General features: G+C 45.3%; 3 protein-coding genes across 5 annotated transcripts; 1 reads left to right on the top strand and 2 right to left on the bottom strand.

Annotated features, from left to right (window-relative positions):
* Positions 1-1,407: 1,407 nt before the first annotated feature.
* On the top strand, positions 1,408-5,002 carry LOC148403335 (uncharacterized). Its single transcript, XM_088370540.1, has 2 exons — positions 1,408-4,784; positions 4,850-5,002. Exons 1-2 carry the CDS (start codon positions 1,436-1,438, stop codon positions 4,897-4,899), a joined length of 3,399 nt encoding a protein of 1,132 aa, XP_088226666.1. The 5' UTR covers positions 1,408-1,435; the 3' UTR covers positions 4,900-5,002.
* Positions 5,003-7,726: 2,724 nt separating this feature from the next.
* LOC148403334 (class I histocompatibility antigen, F10 alpha chain-like) lies at positions 7,727-11,380 on the bottom strand. 3 transcript variants are annotated; one of them, XR_015857464.1, is made up of 7 exons: positions 11,204-11,380; positions 10,009-10,272; positions 9,625-9,903; positions 9,195-9,503; positions 8,926-9,126; positions 8,406-8,848; positions 7,727-8,304 (listed from the first exon to the last, which is right to left on the bottom strand). XR_015857464.1 is itself a non-coding variant. In XM_088370849.1 (6 exons), exons 1-6 carry the CDS (start codon positions 11,265-11,267, stop codon positions 8,820-8,822), a joined length of 1,146 nt encoding a protein of 381 aa, XP_088226975.1. In that variant the 5' UTR covers positions 11,268-11,380; the 3' UTR covers positions 7,727-8,819. The 3 variants fall into 3 exon arrangements, 2 of the variants coding, with proteins under 2 accessions (XP_088226975.1, XP_088226987.1); XM_088370849.1 differs by having other exon boundaries at positions 7,727-8,848; XM_088370861.1 differs by having other exon boundaries at positions 7,727-8,848; positions 9,016-9,126; positions 11,204-11,377.
* A 1,529-nt stretch (positions 11,381-12,909) lies between these two features.
* On the bottom strand, positions 12,910-18,136 carry LOC148403333 (uncharacterized). Its single transcript, XM_088371012.1, has 2 exons — positions 17,410-18,136; positions 12,910-13,836 (listed from the first exon to the last, which is right to left on the bottom strand). The coding sequence occupies exons 1-2, from the start codon at positions 17,431-17,433 to the stop codon at positions 13,216-13,218; spliced, it is 645 nt and encodes a 214-aa protein (XP_088227138.1). The 5' UTR covers positions 17,434-18,136; the 3' UTR covers positions 12,910-13,215.
* Between the last annotated feature and the right edge of the window lie 296 nt (positions 18,137-18,432).

The following is an 18,432-nucleotide window of genomic DNA, read 5'->3' as shown; positions in this document are numbered from 1 at the left end:
TATATATATATATATATATATATATATATATATATATATATATATATATATATATATATATATATATATATATATATATATATATATATATATAAATAAACCACGTGTTGAAACAGCGCCGCCCCTTGGGGTGCTGCGTAACTACAACGTAAATTAAAGTTTGGCTTTCCGTGTGGGCTTTTATCATTGAAAATATCCATAAACCCAGCTTGATTGCTGAACGTAGGTCATTTTTGCCGCCATATTGCATGTGGAATAGTGGAGCGCTTGTTGAAAAGATTCAACTATGGCCAGTTTTTTTACAAATCACTGATTACTCTGTTCTCACTTTTTAATTTGCCAAAAATAAATTAATAAGAATAAAACAATTCGAACAACTCGAGTATTTATTATTTATATAATATTCAGGAGGCTATATAATGATTTTCTTTGAAAGATTAGATACAATTTTCAAAGTCTGCTTTATTGTCAATTTCTTCACATGCCAAGACACACAAAGAAATCGAAATTCCTGCTCCTCAGATGTTACTGGATCTGGAATGTGTTTGGCCAGCTCAGGTCCCACACTTACAAAGAATTTATTAAAGTTGTTAGCCACTTCTTGCATATGTGTTATTGATAATAAAATATTTCGGATAATGAATTTTTTTGAGAGCCATTTTTTATGACAGTATTCATTATATTCCATATTTCTTTGGTGTTATTTTTATGATCATTTAATATTTTTGTGAGAGTATTCTTTTCTAGCCGCTCTTTTAATAGGAGTTAGTTTATTCTTATATTGTTTGTATTTATCTTCTGACTCTTTAGTTGTCTGTCTCTCTGGACCACACCAACAAAGCCGAGAGGGGGATCTTGACGACCGGGCAACCCAAGGTCTCCATACAATATGCCCATGCCTGTGCCTTGGATAGGTCACTCATTGTCGCTGTCTTAGTGACAGAAACAATTCGGGAGACAGCAGTTACGAGTTCTAAGCCTGAGCCAATTGGCGTCAGCTCAGGCGCTACGGGTTGTCTCCAACGGTGGGAGGGATCATCGCATCCCACTGGTCAGCTACCGCCCGCCTAAGCTGGGCAGCCCCTAGCCAATTAGGTGCTGACCCGCCACAGTCCGTCTGCTTCAATGGGTGCTTGGAGCTTGGATAAAATCCCAACGGCGGACTGTAATCCATGCACCAAGCAATAATAAAAATAAATCAAAGCCGCCAGCGCTTAGACTGGCAACATGGAATGTTAGAACTTCATGTCCAGGGATCACCAATGACCCGAAACAGATAAACGATGCTAGAAAGACAGCTGTCATCAACCGCGAGCTGACACGTCTGAACATCGACGTTGCTGCACTGCAAGAAACCAGGCTATTATCCAACGGCAGCATCAGAGAGAAAGACCACACACTCTTCTGGCAAGGAAAGGCCCCAGGGGAACATCGTATGCATGGTGTAGGTTTCGCAGTGAGGAACTCCCTCCTGCCTGCTTGCACGCCACCAACAGTGGGCACCGCCCGCATCCTCATCATGCGCATTGAAACCACCACGTCCGGCCTTGTAAACATCGTGAGCGCCTACGCCCCAACACTCACCTCATCAGAAGAGGAAAAAGACCAATTCTACGACGAGCTTGGGACTTTCATCAGGGAAATACCTGCATCTGAGCACCTGGTCCTGCTGGGAGACTTCAATGCTCGTGTTGGCTGGGACAATTCCTCTCGGCCCTGCTGTATTGGCCAGTTTGGAGTTGGCAAGGTGAACGAAAATGGGCAAAGATTGTTGGAACTATGCTCCTTTCATGATCTCTGCATCACAAATACGTTCTTCTTTACAAAGCCCAGCCACAGAGTGTCATGGCGGCACCCTAGATCTCGTCACTGGCATCAACTGGATCTCACTATCACTCGACGATCCTTCCTCAACTGCGTCAACATCACTCGCAGCTATCACAGCGCAGACTGTGATACAGACCATGCTTTGGTCGCTAGTAAAGTATGCCTCCAACCCAAACGAGCTCATAGATCAAAGCCAAAGGGCCAGCCTCGCATAAACACAACCAAGACCCAGGACCCTCAGTTAATTAAAAGCTTTGCTGTTAACATCGAACAAGCCCTTAACAAATGCTCAACTGGCAGTGCAGAAGAAAAATGGAATCACATGCGAAGTGCAATATACACAACTGCCCTCGACTCCTTTGGAATAAGAACGAAGATGAACCCAGATTGGTTTGAAGCGGGAATCATGAATCTTGAACCGGCCATCTCACGTAAACGATCAGCCCTCCTCAGCTACAAAGCCAACCCCAGTGACAAAACACTTGCAGCTCTGAGGAAAGCCAGAGCTGACACCCAGAAGATTGCCAGGCAGTGCGCGGCGGTGCCCTCCATTCTTCTGGCGAATGTTCGATCGCTGGACAACAAAATGGATTACGTTCGCCTGCTGAGGTCTACGAACCGGACGGTGCGGAACTGCTGTGTGCTCGTGTTCACCGAGACCTGGTTGAGTGACAACATTCCGGACTCTGCGGTGCATCTGGAGCGGCTAGCGTGCTATCGGGCGGACCGTGCCGTTGTACGAGGGGGAAAGTCGCGAGGAGGTGGAATATGCGTCTACATCCGAGAAGAATGGTGCCGGGACTCTGTGATGGTATGTAAGCACTGCTCGCCGCTTGTGGAGTTTGTGATCATTAAGTGCCGTCCTTTTTATCTGCCGAGGGAATTTACCGCGATTCTGCTAGTCGCGGTATACATCCCGCCTTCCAACATCGAAGGAGACAGGACCGCGGCGCTTGGCGAACTGTACCAGGCCGTCAGTGAACAGCAAACGGCGCACCCTGACGGTTTCACCATCTTCGCTGGAGACTTCAATCATGCCAACCTGAAGTCTGTTTTCCCGAGGCTTCACCAGCATGTTCCTTTTCCAACACGTGGAGACAGCTTCCTGGACCTGGTCTACTCGGCGCAAAAGGGAGCCTTCAAAGCCACCCCCCTCCCCCATCTGGGGCTTTCTGACCATCTCACCGTTTTGCTTTTGCCCGCATACAGACAATTGGTAAAGGCATCCAGGCCGGTTCGGAGGCAGGTTCGAGTGTGGCCTGAGGGTGCCTCCGATGCACTTCGTGACTGCTTCGACACCACTGACTGGGACATGTTTAAGCAGGCAGCCACCTACAACGATTGGACGGACATAGAGGAATATACTGACTCTGTTACCTCTTACATCACGAAGTGCATCGATGATGTGACTTGCTCGAAATCCGTCGTCACTCGCGCGAACTGGAAGCCGTGGCTGACGGGGGCTGTCCTCAGACTGTTGAGGGCCAGGGACAAGGCTTTCAGAGCAGGGGATGAGGCTGGCTTGAGGACAGCGAGGGCCGACCTGTCCCGAGGCATCAAAGAAGCGAAGAAGGCGTTCTCGTGCAAGGTCTCCACCCATTTCAAGGACAGCAAGGACGCACGTAGCCTTTGGCGGGGCATTCAGACCATCACGGACTACAAGCCCGCGCCGAGGAGCTGTGAGGGCGACGTCCGCCTGCTGAACGATCTGAACCGCTTCTTTGCTCGCTTCGACGCCCAGAACAGCACTTGCCCGCTGAAGACCACTCCCCCCCCACACGAGCAGCCCCTGCGCCTCTCTGCCGACGGTGTGAGGAGGGCGCTTGCCGCTATTGACACCCGTAAGGCGGCGGGCCCTGACAACATCCCGGGTCGAGCGCTGAAGGACTGCGCTGGGGAGCTGTCGGGTGTCTTCACAGACATCTTTAACGTTTCCCTGCAGCAGGCCATCGTCCCCTCGTGTTTCAAGGCTGCCACCATCGTTCCTGTGCCGAAGAAACCCGCACCGTCCTGCTTCAATGACTACCGCCCTGTGGCACTGACGCCCATCATCATGAAGTGCTTTGAGCGGCTGGTCTTGGAGCACATCAAGTCCGTTCTCCCCCCCACCATTGACCCTTTCCAGTTTGCGTACCGTGCCAAGCGGTCCTCTGAGGATGCCATCTGCTCTGCCCTCCACTCGGCCCTCACCCACCTGGAGAGAAAGGACTCATATGTGAGGTTGCTGTTTGTGGACTTCAGCTCTGCCTTCAACACCATTGTGCCGCAGCGACTCATCTCCAAACTCGACGAGCTGGGCCTCAGTACCTCCCTCTGCAACTGGATACCGGACTTCCTCTGTCAGAGGCCTCAGGTGGTGCGTGTTGGCGACAAAATCTCCGCCAGCATCACGCTGAGCACAGGGGCCCCCCAGGGCTGCGTGCTCAGTCCATTGCTCTTCACCCTGCTGACGCATGACTGCACTGCGACCTACAGCGACAACCGCATAGTGAAGTTTGCTGACGACACGACTCTGGTGGGTCTCATCACGAAGGGCGACGAGACTCGGTACAGGTCAGAAGTTGACCTTCTGACCACGTGGTGCAGGGACAACAACCTCCTGCTGAACGTCGGTAAGACCAAGGAAATCATTGTTGACTTCCGGAAGGGTCACAAAACACACCTGCCGCTGATCATCGACGGTGCTGTGGTGGAGAGGGTGAGCTGCACCAAGTTCCTGGGGGTGCACATCAGTGAGGACCTCTCCTGGTCCGCGAACACCTCGTCACTGGCAAAGAAAGCTCAGCGCCGCCTGTACTTCCTGTGGAAGCTCAGGCGTGCATGTGCTCCTCAGGCAGTCCTGTCTACATTCTACCGTGGCACCATTGAGAGCGTCCTCACCAGTTGCATCGCTGTCTGGGGTGGTAACTGCACTGAACAGAACTTGAAGGCCCTGCAGCGCATAGTGAATACGGCTGGTAAGATTATTGGTGCTTCGCTTCCCTCCCTGAAGGACATTTACACCTCCCATCTCACCCGCAAGGCAACCTCGATTGCCAGAGATGTGAGTCACCCGGCTCACTCTTTGTTTGACCTTCTGCCCTCTGGGAAGAGGTACAGGAGCCTGCGCTCCCGCACCACCAGACTCGCCGACAGCTTCTTCCTCCAGGCTGTTAGGGCCCTGAACTCGCTACCCCCTTCTGCGTAGCGTGCGGCACTGTTGCGCTATTTTCGGGAATGTCTGCTGTACGCGCACTTGCTCTTTTTTGTTTTTTTCTTTTTGTGCTCCTCTTAATTATTTATTTATTTATTGTTGTGTTATTTATTCATTATTTATTCGGCACGCTTTTGTTATACTTGTTTACTGTTTGTCTGTTGTGAGCCATGTCTTGTCACCGTGGGATAGGGGGGAACGAAATTTCGGTTTCTTTGTGTGTCTTTGGCATGTGGAGAAATTGACAATAAAGCTGACTTTGACTTTGACTTTGACTTTGATACAGCCCGTTTTAAACAAAGTGCATCAGCTGCATTTCAATTTGAAATAAGAAACATTTCTAAATGATGATGACAGAACTTTATTCATCCCACAGCGGGGAAATTTACTTGTTACAGCAGCGCAAACGAGTGCCAAAATTTCAAAAAAGGTTAAATAAGAAACAAGGACAAAGACAAGTGCCGCTAGCAGAGACGAAACAAAATTGTATCAGGTGCCACGCATGGTGTAGAGCAAGGGTCACCAACCTTTCTTCAACCGAGAGCTACTTCCTGGGTACTGATGAAGGCAAAGGGCTACCAGTTTGACACACACTTTTGAAATAGCCAATTTGCTCAATTTGGCTTTCACTATGTCTTATTATTTGAACATTTGGAGGAAGTAATCTGGGGAGAGGACGCTGGCGCTGTTTGTTCGCCGCTTCTCCACCAGAATTAGTTTCGTTTTAGTGTTTGTATTTATTTATTTATTTATTTATTTATTTATTTATTTATTTATTTATTTGTTAGCCATCATTAAATTTATTTTTAGCATTTGGTTTTAGTGTGCAGGCTGGAGCGGTCGGGCCGCAGTTGCCGGGACCGCAAAGGGCCATAAGTTGAGCGGAGAAGCCCTGTCGGGCGGAGCTGGCGAGGAAGGAGAGGACGGTGTTGGTGAGGCCGGCGCGGTCGGCTCACGGTCGCCTGGACCCTACAAGCAACCTTCAAGTTCACGAGGTCGGTGTGTCTGACCACAAACGTATTCAAATGGAACTGCCTTTCCCAAGCCCCCACTCCAAACCCAAGCGGCAAATCTCATTCAGAAATTTCAAAAACATCAACCGAGACACTATAGCACAGGACCTCCAGCTTCTCTCCTCCTCCTCTGCAAGCTTTCCATCAGTCAGCAAGGCAGTGGACCATTACAATAACTCTTTGGCCAAACTTTTAGGTATCCACACCCCCCCAAAAAACAAAACTTTTTCACGCTCAGCCCCCTGGTACACCAGTGAGCTGCGTCTGATGAAGTCAACTGGGCGATAACTTCATGACCTTCTTTACCGCTAAGGTTGACAACATCAGCACCCAGCTCCTCTCCTCTTCTGGCCCCTCCACCCCCCTTCCTTCCACCCGGGACAGTCCAGCCTCTCCGCTGCTTCTCCCCTATCTCGCAGTCGGAGGTAGAGGACATCATCAAAAAGATGAAACCCTCCACATGTGCCGTGGACCCTTTTCCCACAGCTCTCATTAAAGAACAAACCTCAGCCATTAGTCCCCTCATAACCAATGTCATCAACCTCTCACTCCAGTCTGGCTCTGTACCCCCTGCATTGAAGACAGCCATCATTACCCGCCTGCTCCAAAAACCCTCACTTGACCCGGACAACCTTGCCAACTACAGACCGATATCTAACCTCCCGTCCCTCTCCAAGGTTCTGGAAAAAGTGGTAGCTGCCCAACTTCACACTCATCTCCCCTGCAATAAAATTGCTGAGAAATTTCAAATTGGGTTTTCGCTCTGGCCACAGCACCGAAACAGCCCTTGTTAGGGTCACCAACGACCTTCTCATGGCTGCCGATGCAGGCTCCCCGTCACTCCTCATTCTGTCGGATCTGTCAGCTGCATTTGACACTGTCCACCACAATATCCTCCATAGCCAACTTCACTCCACTGGATTCTCTGGCACTGCTCTAACCTGGCTTCAGTCCTACCTCTCGAACCGAACCGAGTACGTTTCCCTGGGAGGGAAAAACTCCGACACTCACACTGTCACCTCCGGTGTCCCCCAGGGATCTGTACTCGGTCCTACCCTCTTCACTCTCGACATGCTACCCCTCGGCAAAATAATCAGGAAGTTCGGCATCTCATATCATTGTTATGCGGACGACACCCAGCTATACCTCAAACTCGACCTCCCCGCCCTCCACAATCCAGTCTCCTCCATCTCCCTCATCCATCCTCTCCCTGCGTCTGGAGGAGATAAAGGCGTGGATGAATCTCAGCTTCCTGCAAGTCAACACTGACAAAACCCAAGCCATGTTAATTGGCACTCCCCGTCAGATCCATACCTGCCCATTAACAAGCATCTCATTCGCCGGTCACACTATCCCCCTCTCAGCCACTGTCACCAACCTGGGTGTGAAAGTGGACCCTCAACTCAACCTAGAGTCACGCATAAAACACATCTGCAAAACCTCCTTCTTCCACCTCAGGAATATTTCCAAACTCCGCCTCACACTTACCCTGACGGATGCTGAGAAACTTGTCCACGCCTTTATCTCCTCAAGGTTAGACTATTGTAACGCTCTCCTCATCGGGATCCCTAGCAAGAGCCTCCAGAGCCTTCAGTACATCCAAAACGTCGTCCAGTTGTTTTACACTTGTCCTTGCTTTGTTTTCTTGTTTTTTCTTGCCATGTAGCACTTTGAGATTCCTCCGAATGTAAAGTGCGTTATAAATATAATTTATTATCATCTATTCCAGTTCACATGTAAGTGTGATTTTAACAAGAATAGCAAAAATACAGTCAAACCTTGGTTTCTGACCACAATCCGTTCCAGAAGGCGGTTCGAGAAGCCAATCGGTCGAATTCCGAATCTATTTTTCCTATTACAAATAATGGAAAAAATTTAATCCGTTTCAAGACAATAAGCCCCGCCTTTTTAAAGCATTTTTTCATTTGCGCATATTTGGCTGAGGCCACCACAGAGTCATAGAAGGTCCTGAGGAGAGCCCTGCAAGGACCTCAGTCTCCTCAGCAGGTGGAGGCGACTCTGGCCCTTCTTGTACAGGGCGTGGGTGTGATCAGTCCAGTCCAGTCTGTTGTTAAGGCCAACACCCAGGGATTTGTAGTTCTCCACTACCTCAATGTCCGATCCCTGGATGTTCACCGGAGTGAAGTGGGGTGCTGTCCTCCTGAAGCTCACAATCATCTCCTTTGTCTTGCTGGCGTCCAGCTGAAGCTGGTTGTGCTCACACCAGCTGGCAAAGTCCTTGATGACCGTCCTGTATTCCAGATCGTTCCCCTTCGAAACATATCCAACAATGGCCGTGTCGTCGGAGAACTTCTATATGTGGGTAAAGTCCAAAGTGTACAGGGCGAAAAGGAAAGGAGAGAGCACCGTACCCTGGGGGACACCTGTGCTCCAGCGCACCACGTCAGACTCACAGCGATGTAACCTCACATACTGCGGCCTGCCGGTGAGGAAGTCTGTCGTCCGTGCAGCCAGGCAGGCGCTGGTCCACACCCATCTTCACCCTGAGCGGTGACGGCTGGAAGGTGTTAAAAGCGCTGGAGAAATCGAAGAACATGATCCTCCCGGGCGAAGCGGTGTTCTGTGCGGTAAATAAATCACTACATCGTCCACCCCAACACCAGGGCGGTAGGCAAACTGCAGGGGGTCCGGTTGCGCTCCCATCAGCGAATAAAAAAAATATATATATATATAATGTAAATATTTCATACAGTTGGAATGCGATGATTCAATCAAGCGTGGCACCCAAAAAAAGAAGACATCCCTTCAACCTTAGTGGGGTTCATTCAGTCCGGCCCAGAAGATGAGGCGCTGGCTGAGGGAGCATAAAAGAAAATACATTCAAGGTATTGGCATTTTTTCAAAACAGCAAGGGGAAAACGTCTCACTTACAAGCTGGAGCGTAATTGGTTGAAATGGAAGAGAAGCGAGAGGAGATTAGTAATCGCCACAAACGGAGCAAACATTTGTGTCGTCGTTCACCTTGTTGGCTTTTGGGACGCTTGGCCAGGAACACCCCCACCGCCACCGCCACCAAAGCCAGGACCACCAGCGGGACAGCGATGGCCACCGCCTTCTTCCTGTCTTCCTCTTCTTCACAAGGAAACGAGACACGTGAACGACTGGGCGTGACGCCAAGCCGTGTCCGACGCGTGGCTCACCCTGGATGCGCGCGTTGCTCAGGATGCTTTTGGCGTACAGCTTGGTGACCATCTCCTCCCGGACGCCATCCAGTTTGAACACGCATTCGTAGCGGCCCTCCGCGGCGGGCGTCAGCTCCACTTTCAGGTCGGCCGTGGTCTGGAAGGTTCCGTCGTGGTTGGGGAGGGCCTCCCCCATCTCCACGTCCTCGTGGATCTGCTCGCCGTCCTTCCTCCAAAAGAGGTCCGACGTCCTGGGGTAGAAACCCGTGGCGTGGCAGGTGATTGGAGAGGAAGGCGTCTTCTGCAGGAGAGACACCCTGGGAAGCTCTGCGCGCAAAGATGGAGAGAAGAGTGGAGGATGTGCATGGAGGAAAAGAAACAACTTGAAAGAGCGTCAAAGATGGACATTGCTTGAAAGACGCAGAGAAGGCGTGAGAGGACAATGTACCGGTTCTGGTCAGGAAGTCCCTCCCGTTGCTCACGTGCTTCTTCAACTCAGAAGGAAGCACCTCAGTGAAGAAATTCTTGCTGTATTGACTCCTCTCTTCCAATTGGTCCCACTTGAGTTTGGTGATGAAAGCTTGCGGATGTGCTGCGATCCAGCTCATCGTCTTCAGCTCAAATGATATGAAGTCTTCTCCATCGTAACTGAGGTGCTCCCAACCATCAACCTCCCCAGTCTCATCATTCCATTCACAGCCGTACATGATCTGAAGCATGTGAACACCTGAAAGGATGGCGCACAAGATTCAGCGAGGACGATGATCAGAGAGAAGCCAGCAGTGACAAAAAAAGTGTCATTTGACGAGCAGAAGGTTGGACGTAAACAAACCTCCAGTTTGGTTGAAGCGCTTTTTAGCGATTTCAATGTTGACTTTGAAGACCTGCTCAGCATGAATACTGTTCGCCGTATTTCTCTCCCAGTAGTGCGGATCATCTTCTGTGATTTTGTCCATCCAGTCTTGTTTCGCTTTTGCTTTCCTGTGGTTGCTGTCAAAGTGCACAATCTGAACGCCGTCAACATACCCGGCCTCCCAGTACTCTGGTAGCTTTGCAACTTGAGAGCCCGTCTGGATATAACGGAGCGTGTGAATGACTGGAAGACAAACACAAAAATGACACACATGATCAAATCAATCTTCATATTTTCAATGATTCTGCCTGCAGATGGAACTTTGCAGCACTTGAAATTGGAAATGTCATGTTTCTCCAAACGGGTTCTTCCGCACAAACTTGTCAAACTTGAATTTGACAACCTGCCTATGTTTTTTTCTTTCGGTTGTTAATATGTTCGATTTCAGTGACGCTCTAAGCGAGATATTCGATGCCCCTCAGCAGTGACTGACATCCACTGTTGAAAGAAATCTAATGACATAACTTTTGCCATTCTCCTTAATTTGCACACAAAAAAATCCACTAATATGAGGCAATTCTTTTGTTCAGACAAGTGAAACACTTTTAGATGTTACCTGCTGACAGTTTCGATTGTGTCTCCAGTCTTCCTCACAGTCCAAACTGTCAACAGGTAACATCTAAAAAAATGTCACTCGTCTGAACAAAAGAACTGCCTTATATAATTTATGGAGACATGATGAATCTTGATGATGAAATGAATATAATAATGATAATGAAATAATATTCAGGAGGCTATACAATGTTTTTAACACAACGCTTTCCACAACTTTATTGCCATGACTGTGAAATGTTAATTATTAATTGCAAAGACTCCCCTGTACAACATTTTATTCTTGTGCCGCGGCTTTTCCATATTTCATCGATTGCATGTTTATGCTGGGGCACATCACTTTGATTTGTGCCATTTTCAAGTTTTCCAACTTTATTACATTTATAATAATAGCAATGTATTCCCGTATGAATGTGACAAAACGGGCGTTCAGGTGAGAGAACTTAAAATAACGACGGAACAGACGAGTGGCGAAAACGAAAGCAATAAACAATAATGACTGCGTCACTTCCAAATCAAGAGCGTCAATCTTTAGGATAAGAAACCGAAAAGTCCAACTTACCAGGCGTCACGCTGTATATTTGCACAGCCAAAACAAAGAATGCAAGTAAATTCATTCTAAACATCAAGTTGTTTATCGATTTTCGTCAAGCAGGGTATTCCGTCAAACTTGCGACTAGTCGTCCAAGAGGCGAACGCGGAACAACAGCGAAGCGCAGGACGCGTTTCCATTATGTCCCTCTTAAGCCAATCGGAGTTCAGCGTGGCAATAACGTCAGTCAGTATGATAATAAACTGGGCGTGGGGATGGCTGAGTGTCGTGGTACACTCGACTGTCTTGCGTGCATGGACCATGAGTTCGACTTCCGCATATGACTGTGCGTGTGTGTGCGTGCGTATATATATATATATATATATATATATAGGATTTTTTTTCAACTAGTGGTTTTTATACCACTAGTTGAAACAGCGCTGCCCCCTGGTGGGCTGCGTAACTACATTAAAGTTTGGCTTTCCGTGAAATCACGTGACCGTCGAGGGCTTTTACCATTGAAAATATCCATAAACCCAGCTTGATTGCTGAACTTTGGTCAACTTTGCCGCCGTATTGCATGTGGAATAGTGGAGCGCTGGGTTGAAAGATTCAACTCTGGCCAGTTTTATTACAAATCACTGATTGCCTACTCTGTTCTCACTTTTTAATTTGCCAAAAATAAATTAATAAAAATAAAACATGTATGTATTTGTTAAAAATTGACAAGGTTAGGGTTTCAAAGTAATGTTTCAAACTCGGGTTAAGGTTTTAAACCAGGGTTTCAAACTAGGTTTCAAACTAAGGTTCAAACTAACTTTAAACCCTACTTTGAAACCCTGACCCTAGTATGAAACCCTAATTTGAAACCCAAACCCTAATATGAAGCCCTACTTTGAAACCCTAATCCTAGTTTTAAAACCTACTTTGAAACCCTAAACCTAGTTTTAAACCCTACTTTAAAACCCTAACCCTAGTTTTAAACCCTAGCTTTAAACCTTACTTTGAAACCCTGTTCCTCGTATGAAACCCTACTTTGAAAACCTAAATCTAGTTTGAAACCCTAGTTTAAAACCGTAACCTTAGTTAGAAACCCTAGTTGAAAACCCTAATCCTAGTTTGAAACCATACTTAACGAACTTGTTCAGTTCTTAGTTCAGGGACAAATCCTCAAAGCAAAGTCATCATGACATCACAAATGACAAAAACATCACCTTGTTCCTGTTTTTGATTGAAAAAATGACCATGTACAGAACAGGTTTTTGTTAGTTACAAAAAAAATTACCACGTTTTGTAATGATGTACAATATACGTACGTCCTATGACAGAACCACTTGTGACCACAAGACGGCGTCAGTCTGCGTCTCAAACTGGAGGGCGCTACCGAATTCATTGACCACATACAATAAAAATCTCTAAAGCAATGAAATGCCAATGACTTTTTTTTATTGTTCCCAGCATATTTCAAAAAGACCTCTACCACAAAATAAATAATTCTAATGAAAACCCCAATTTTAAACTCTAAATGTAAGTTAAAACGCTACTTTGAAAGCCTGAATTTAAAACTCCAACCCGAGTTCGAAAATCTAATTTGAAACCATAACCCCATTTTAAAACCGTACTTTGAAGCCCTAATTGTAGTCTGAAACCTTAAGCCTACTATAAAACCCTACTCAGAAACTAGTTTGAAAATGCTCACTTATCTCTTACCTTTAAAATGAAGCATCAGAAATCTATTATTTCTAATCAAGCCATTTTTATTACTCTTCATTTAGTTAGTTCAGTCACGATAGCTGCTTTGCGAAAATTGCACCAAAAAATAACTGTGAAATCAGTGGATCAGTTGACAGCCAGTGTTACTCATTGAGATTAAATAAATAAATATGCAAATGAACATAGAATGTGTCCCCCCCCGCCTGAAAAAAGGAAATAACACAAGTGAACACAAGTGAAAGTAAATAGGCCCCGTGTCATAATCCTGTAGTTTCCACGGGTACTTGGGCCAAAAAAAAGACCACCACGCCCTTTTTTTTTTTTTTACCTTAAAGAGTGGTGGGATTATTGTCCGCACTCAGAATCCAATCATTTTCCTCCAGGAAATTAGACAGCGACAGCTCTTCCGGGTACAGCTCCACCAAAGGTGTGTTTAAAGGGAAAAATCCATCTGGAGCGTTGGGCGGAACGGGAATCGAACACGGCAGGGACTCGAGCGTTATCTGACTCGGCTTTGAGGTCCCATCGCCGCTGGTGTGCGCCGATATTAAAGCGTTCTCGTATTTATGCGGGTCGAGCGGCGGCGCTCCTGGATCTTCAATGGGAAACATTTCAGATGTGACTGAGAGGATGTCTTCGGGCTGAAGCGTGGAGAAGGTGGACGAGGGCAATTCTATGTGGGCGTCATTGCTAAACAGCGAATGAGGAGCGTGTGTAAACAGGGAGGAAGGGACTAAATCAGATGAGGGCATTGGATGAGGGTTTTCACCAAGCTCCGCTTTGGAGGTGACAGACGTGGAAGTCTGGAGGGCGTCCACCTGCACGGAACCTCGGAGGACACAAAAGGGCCGGTGGCGCTCCAGGGCGCTGTTGTAGTGACGGATCTCTTTTTTTAACGCTTTGATTTCCTTTTCCAGGGCGGAATTCGAAGCTTCCAGAGTCAGGAGCTCCTAAGAGAGGGGAGAAAAAAACAACAACGGATGTTCGCTATGATCAGCTGAAAGCGTGAAGAAATAAAATCCAAAAACGCATTCAAGCACAGACACAATCCTACTGTTAAGCGTGACAATGGCGACCCCAAGTGGACAAAAATCATACCTGCATATGCCTCACTGGTATTACGTACAGTGTACATTGTACACCAAGCTTTAATATATAAATATTTGGTTGTTACTTAAAGTATTTGGGGGGGATTACTACACTCTTACAAAAATGTCATGTTGGGGTTTTGGGTGAAATTTGAGGATGAAACTACGCACCACAACTTTTGAATGTCAACTTCTCTAAGTTAGTGTTTCCCAACCACATTGGTGTGCCGTGAGAGATGTTCACCTGTGCCGTGGGAAATTGTCTAATATCAATTACAGATCAGGAGAGCCAAACCACTGGTCACATGACCTGGTCAGCCACTTCCTAATGGCACATGCGTGGCTAATTGGCGAGATTTCATGTTGTGGTGCGTCGGCACACATTCAGTTTAGATCTGTGCTGCCGGGTGCTTTTGATAATAGCGACGCTTTAACTACCTTGGTGCGGTGACTTTGATTTTATTGTGGCAATATTTATGGAGCTAGTCTAAAACACAAAATCCGGTCATGTTGATTTTTATTACAATATTTATGGCACTAGTCCAAAACAGTAAACCTGTCATATTGATTCTTTTGAATTGTGATAGTGTGCCTCGAGATTTTTTTTTGTCAATGAAAAGGTGTGAGGTGGATGAAAAAAAGGTTGGGTGCTCTAAGTGAACGATTGCACTACCCCGCACTTATAGTACATGTTGTTCTTTTCTTTGACTAAATAAGACAAACTTGGCATAAGTACACGGTGCAAGCTAGTGCTCAAAAAGGATTTTGTCCCAACAATTTTTTCAAGACCAACGACCGTGACCTCGCCTAATTTAAGTCAGGCCTCTGTACCAAGAATAATACTAGTAAATAAATAAATATTTTGCAGACATCACTCATCAGGAAATAATTAATAAATGAATATTATGAATTTTTTAGACATCCTTCTCAGTTCCCAGAGTTGGGAATTTAGACTGGATATGGTCCTTGGAGACAGGATTTTAATAGACAGAAATTCCCAGAAATTGCTTCAAATTTTCTAATGCCCCCCTTATAAAATAATACAGCATTTATAATGCACCTTTATCAGTGAAATCTTTCAAAGGCGCAGTGTTAAAGATATGATTTGAGAGCTTTGCCTTTGTTGAATTTTTTGCAATTTTGGTTTGTTTTAACTTTTAATGGATAGCGGTAGCGGTTTGACATGCCTGCACAACCCACCTGCCTGCCTCCATCCCACCCCCAGCCGGGCTGCTATAAAACCATTTATGAGACCTAGGTACCTTATAATACCCACACAAGTACAACACTTTGTACTACAAGGGTAAAATAAATCACTTATTGCAAATGGGGAATTTTACCCTTGGAAAAATACCTTCTCCAGCCCAAAATATTATCAAAAAATAACTGTCTTGTAAAGGCTCATTCCAACAAGAATAAATGTATAAAATCAATGAAGCACATGTAATTGAAATATGTGGCATTCTGTTTAAGATTGATCTGTTTAAGGTATGGAATTTCTGATGTTTTCTCAAGATTATGTATAATTGTTAGATAACAAAGAAATTACTATACTAAACATATAGCACAAGAATATATCTATATTTATCATTTATGTGCAAATGTTTTGTTAATACTTATATGCAATCTACTTTACAGATATTAATGTGATGCATTGTATATATTACAGGTGAGCCAGACAGACACACCCAAACTTGTAAATAGAAAAGTACAAGCCAACATCAGGAAAAAGACCAAAACCAAGACTCAAGGTACTAATGTTACATATGTTATGGACTTTTATTATTAATATTTGCAATTTGTTTTCCAATACTATTTCACCGGTATTTATTTTATCTATTTCCTTGAAACATTATATGTAAAGTACAGTAACTTTAATGTTTCTGCGTCAAAAGAGGTTTCTGAATCGGATAAAAAGATGCTAATATTGCCGCTAGAGACGGAGCTGTCGCTATCATCCGCCATGTTGTTTGGGTTTGTTGAGATCCGGATGCACAATTTGTGACGTCACAGTCATGGCGCCACCTGTGTGGCTGCGTGCGGAACCCGATCGATAAACTGGCATTTCATTTTAGCTTTATTCTTAGTAATCGATGTCCATTTTTAATTTCCAATGCGACAAATGTGTTCTCTTTATACATTCTATCAAATTCCGTTCTAATTGGAAGAAGAAGGAAAAAAAGATGTCTCTGGGACTTTAAGGATAATTTATTGCTGTCCAACCATACCTTTAATTTGCTTAATTCATTATTTATTAGTCTTGTTAAGGTGTGTAAATCACTACCAGAACAAAAAATATTTGTGTCATCAGCAAACAAAACCATCTTCAAAATATGTGACGCCTTGCATCTATCATTTATATATAACATACAAAGTTTAGGGCCCAACACTGACCCCTAAGGGACGCCACAGGTAATGTCCAAACACGTTGAACAAGTGTCACCCAACTTCACAAACTGCTGCCTTTTTGTTGAATAGCTCTTGATCCACTCTAATGGTTTCCCCCTGACGCCATACCGCTGTAATTTATTGAAGAATATTTCATGATTTATTGCATCAAATGCCTTTCTTAGATCTATGAATATCCCAGCTGTATATTGTTTTAGGTCTATTAGGTCTATATCCTCCACTGAGTCAATTAGTGCCAGTGATGTTGCTCTGTTGGATCTAAATCCATATTGACTTTCAGTGAGTAATTTATATTCATCTATGAATTTGTCCAGTTGGTCATTGAAACGTTTTTCCAGTATTTTAGAAAATTGCGATAGTAATGATGAATCACTCACTCGTTTTACAACAGTCATATCAATGTCATCACAGTCTTTGGATGTCTTGTTTGTGCATTGGGAAAGGATCTTTATCATTTCTTTCTCATCCGCTGCTTTGAGGAACATTGCGCTCAGATTCCTGTCTATTAAACTATTCCACTGCTCCTCAGATGTTACTGGATCTGGAATGTGTTTGGCCAGATCAGGTCCCACACTTACAAAGAATTTATTAAAGTTGTTAGCCACTTCTCAGTGTTATTGATAATAAAATATTTAGGATAATTAATTTTTTTGAGAGCCATTTTTTATGACAGTATTCATTATATTCCATATTTCTTTGGTGTTATTTTTGTGATCATTTAATATTTTATGATGGTATTCTTTTCTAGCAGCTCTTTTAATATGAGTTAGTTTATTCTTATATTGTTTGTATTTATTTTCTGACTCTTTAGTTCTTTGTCTGATAAATTCTCTGTCTTTTCTTATTGTTGATTGAGTTGAAGAAGTTGTTATCCGGGTCTATATCATGTTCCATATCCAGTGAACTGTGGTCAGTGTATTGAAATGATTGTCGTGTTCATTAATCCTCGGAGTTATGTTCCTGTTGTCTTCAAGTGTACATGCTTGACTTCTTTCGGTGTGTGTTATGGTTGTGAGTGGCGTTTACCTTACAGTCCTGCATGATCATCATTGGTATCGGTCCAGCTCTTCGGTACTTCTTACCATCAGCACTTTTGCTCCCTCCGGTGATCCATTGAGCTTGATAAATATTTTACAATTTGTAGTCCAGGTGTGTTGAAATTTTTTCTGCTTCTTCAGGTAGCTAGCGTGCTTTTTTGGGCGATATCAGCGTCGCGCTTGGTCAGGTGCTCATTGATGTCGGCTCCTCTCAACTTTCTTCCTTGTTTTAATAGTGCGATCTCAAACCGCATGATGACAGCGGATTTGTCCCCGGGGCTCCTCTTGGGCAGAGGGTGGCGAGCTTCGATGTTGTCGCAGTCCAGCTGTATCCCCTTGGACTGCAGGAAAGTAGCCACCTGTCGCTCCGTGGAGCTAACATCCAGATCACCGGGCTCCCCTCCCTCGTCAGCGGCCAATGCTCGGGCGTATGACCGGGCTTTGATGTTGATGATCACATCGTTAATTCTGGTGTACTGCTCCAGGTCGGCAACCCTGCTTTCCAGGAAGGTGATTCTCTTTTCCTTTTCCTCATTCTGGATGCGGAGAGCTTTAAGCTCCTCAACCAGCTTACGGATAGCTTTCTGCTCCAGGCTGACAGCAGAGACTTCTTCAGTGAGGAAGTCCAACGCCTTTTTAATATCATCGACCTCCTCCACCGAAGAGAGGGGAGCCGCCGGTGCCTTCTTCGGACCCTTGTTTGGGACGTGCTAGTTGTGTTTAGCGGTGTAGCAGGCAATTACAAGAAGGGAGGGGGAAGGGGGGAGGGGCCTGTTTGTTGGCTGTGACTTGAAATGCAGAGCTGTTGAACGTATGACAATCGATGATTTATTTGAATGCGTAACTGATGATGATGAGTCATTATTCCGAACATTTTTCAAACATAAAAGGAGGGGGGAAATGAATACAAATCAAATACAATCAATAACACTTTAAAGTGCCAAATTTAAGTCACTGTGGAGCTGTATGTGGATTTAAAAAGCCAAATGATTGATTGATTGATTGATTGATT

The sequence above is a fragment of the Syngnathus floridae genome, chromosome 1, assembly GCF_059516105.1.
Source record: "Syngnathus floridae isolate MCC-2025c chromosome 1, RoL_Sflo_1.0, whole genome shotgun sequence".
Classification (NCBI taxonomy): domain Eukaryota; kingdom Metazoa; phylum Chordata; class Actinopteri; order Syngnathiformes; family Syngnathidae; genus Syngnathus; species Syngnathus floridae.
The sequence above is the reverse complement of the archived record's forward strand: the minus strand, read 5'-3'. Positions and strand labels throughout refer to the sequence as shown.

What these genes read in the sequence shown, in the direction of transcription:
- LOC148403335 (XM_088370540.1), top strand. Translation starts at nt 1,436, where the DNA reads ATGCATGGTGTAGGTTTCGCAGTGAGGAACTCCCTCCTGCCTGCTTGC. An exon ending in GCGCATAGTGAATACGGCTG is followed by an intron (nt 4,785 to 4,849) that starts GTAAGATTATTG and finishes CTCACCCGCAAG; the next exon opens with GCAACCTCGATTGCCAGAGA.
- LOC148403334 (XM_088370849.1), bottom strand. Translation starts at nt 11,267, where the DNA reads ATGTTTAGAATGAATTTACTTGCATTCTTTGTTTTGGCTGTGCAAATA. An exon ending in AATATACAGCGTGACGCCTG is followed by an intron (nt 10,273 to 11,203) that starts GTAAGTTGGACT and finishes TTTGTCTTCCAG; the next exon opens with TCATTCACACGCTCCGTTAT. An exon ending in GCGCTTCAACCAAACTGGAG is followed by an intron (nt 9,904 to 10,008) that starts GTTTGTTTACGT and finishes CCATCCTTTCAG; the next exon opens with GTGTTCACATGCTTCAGATC.
- LOC148403333 (XM_088371012.1), bottom strand. Translation starts at nt 17,433, where the DNA reads ATGATGATCATGCAGGACTGTAAG. An exon ending in TGATCATGCAGGACTGTAAG is followed by an intron (nt 13,837 to 17,409) that starts GTAAACGCCACT and finishes CCCCTCTCTTAG; the next exon opens with GAGCTCCTGACTCTGGAAGC.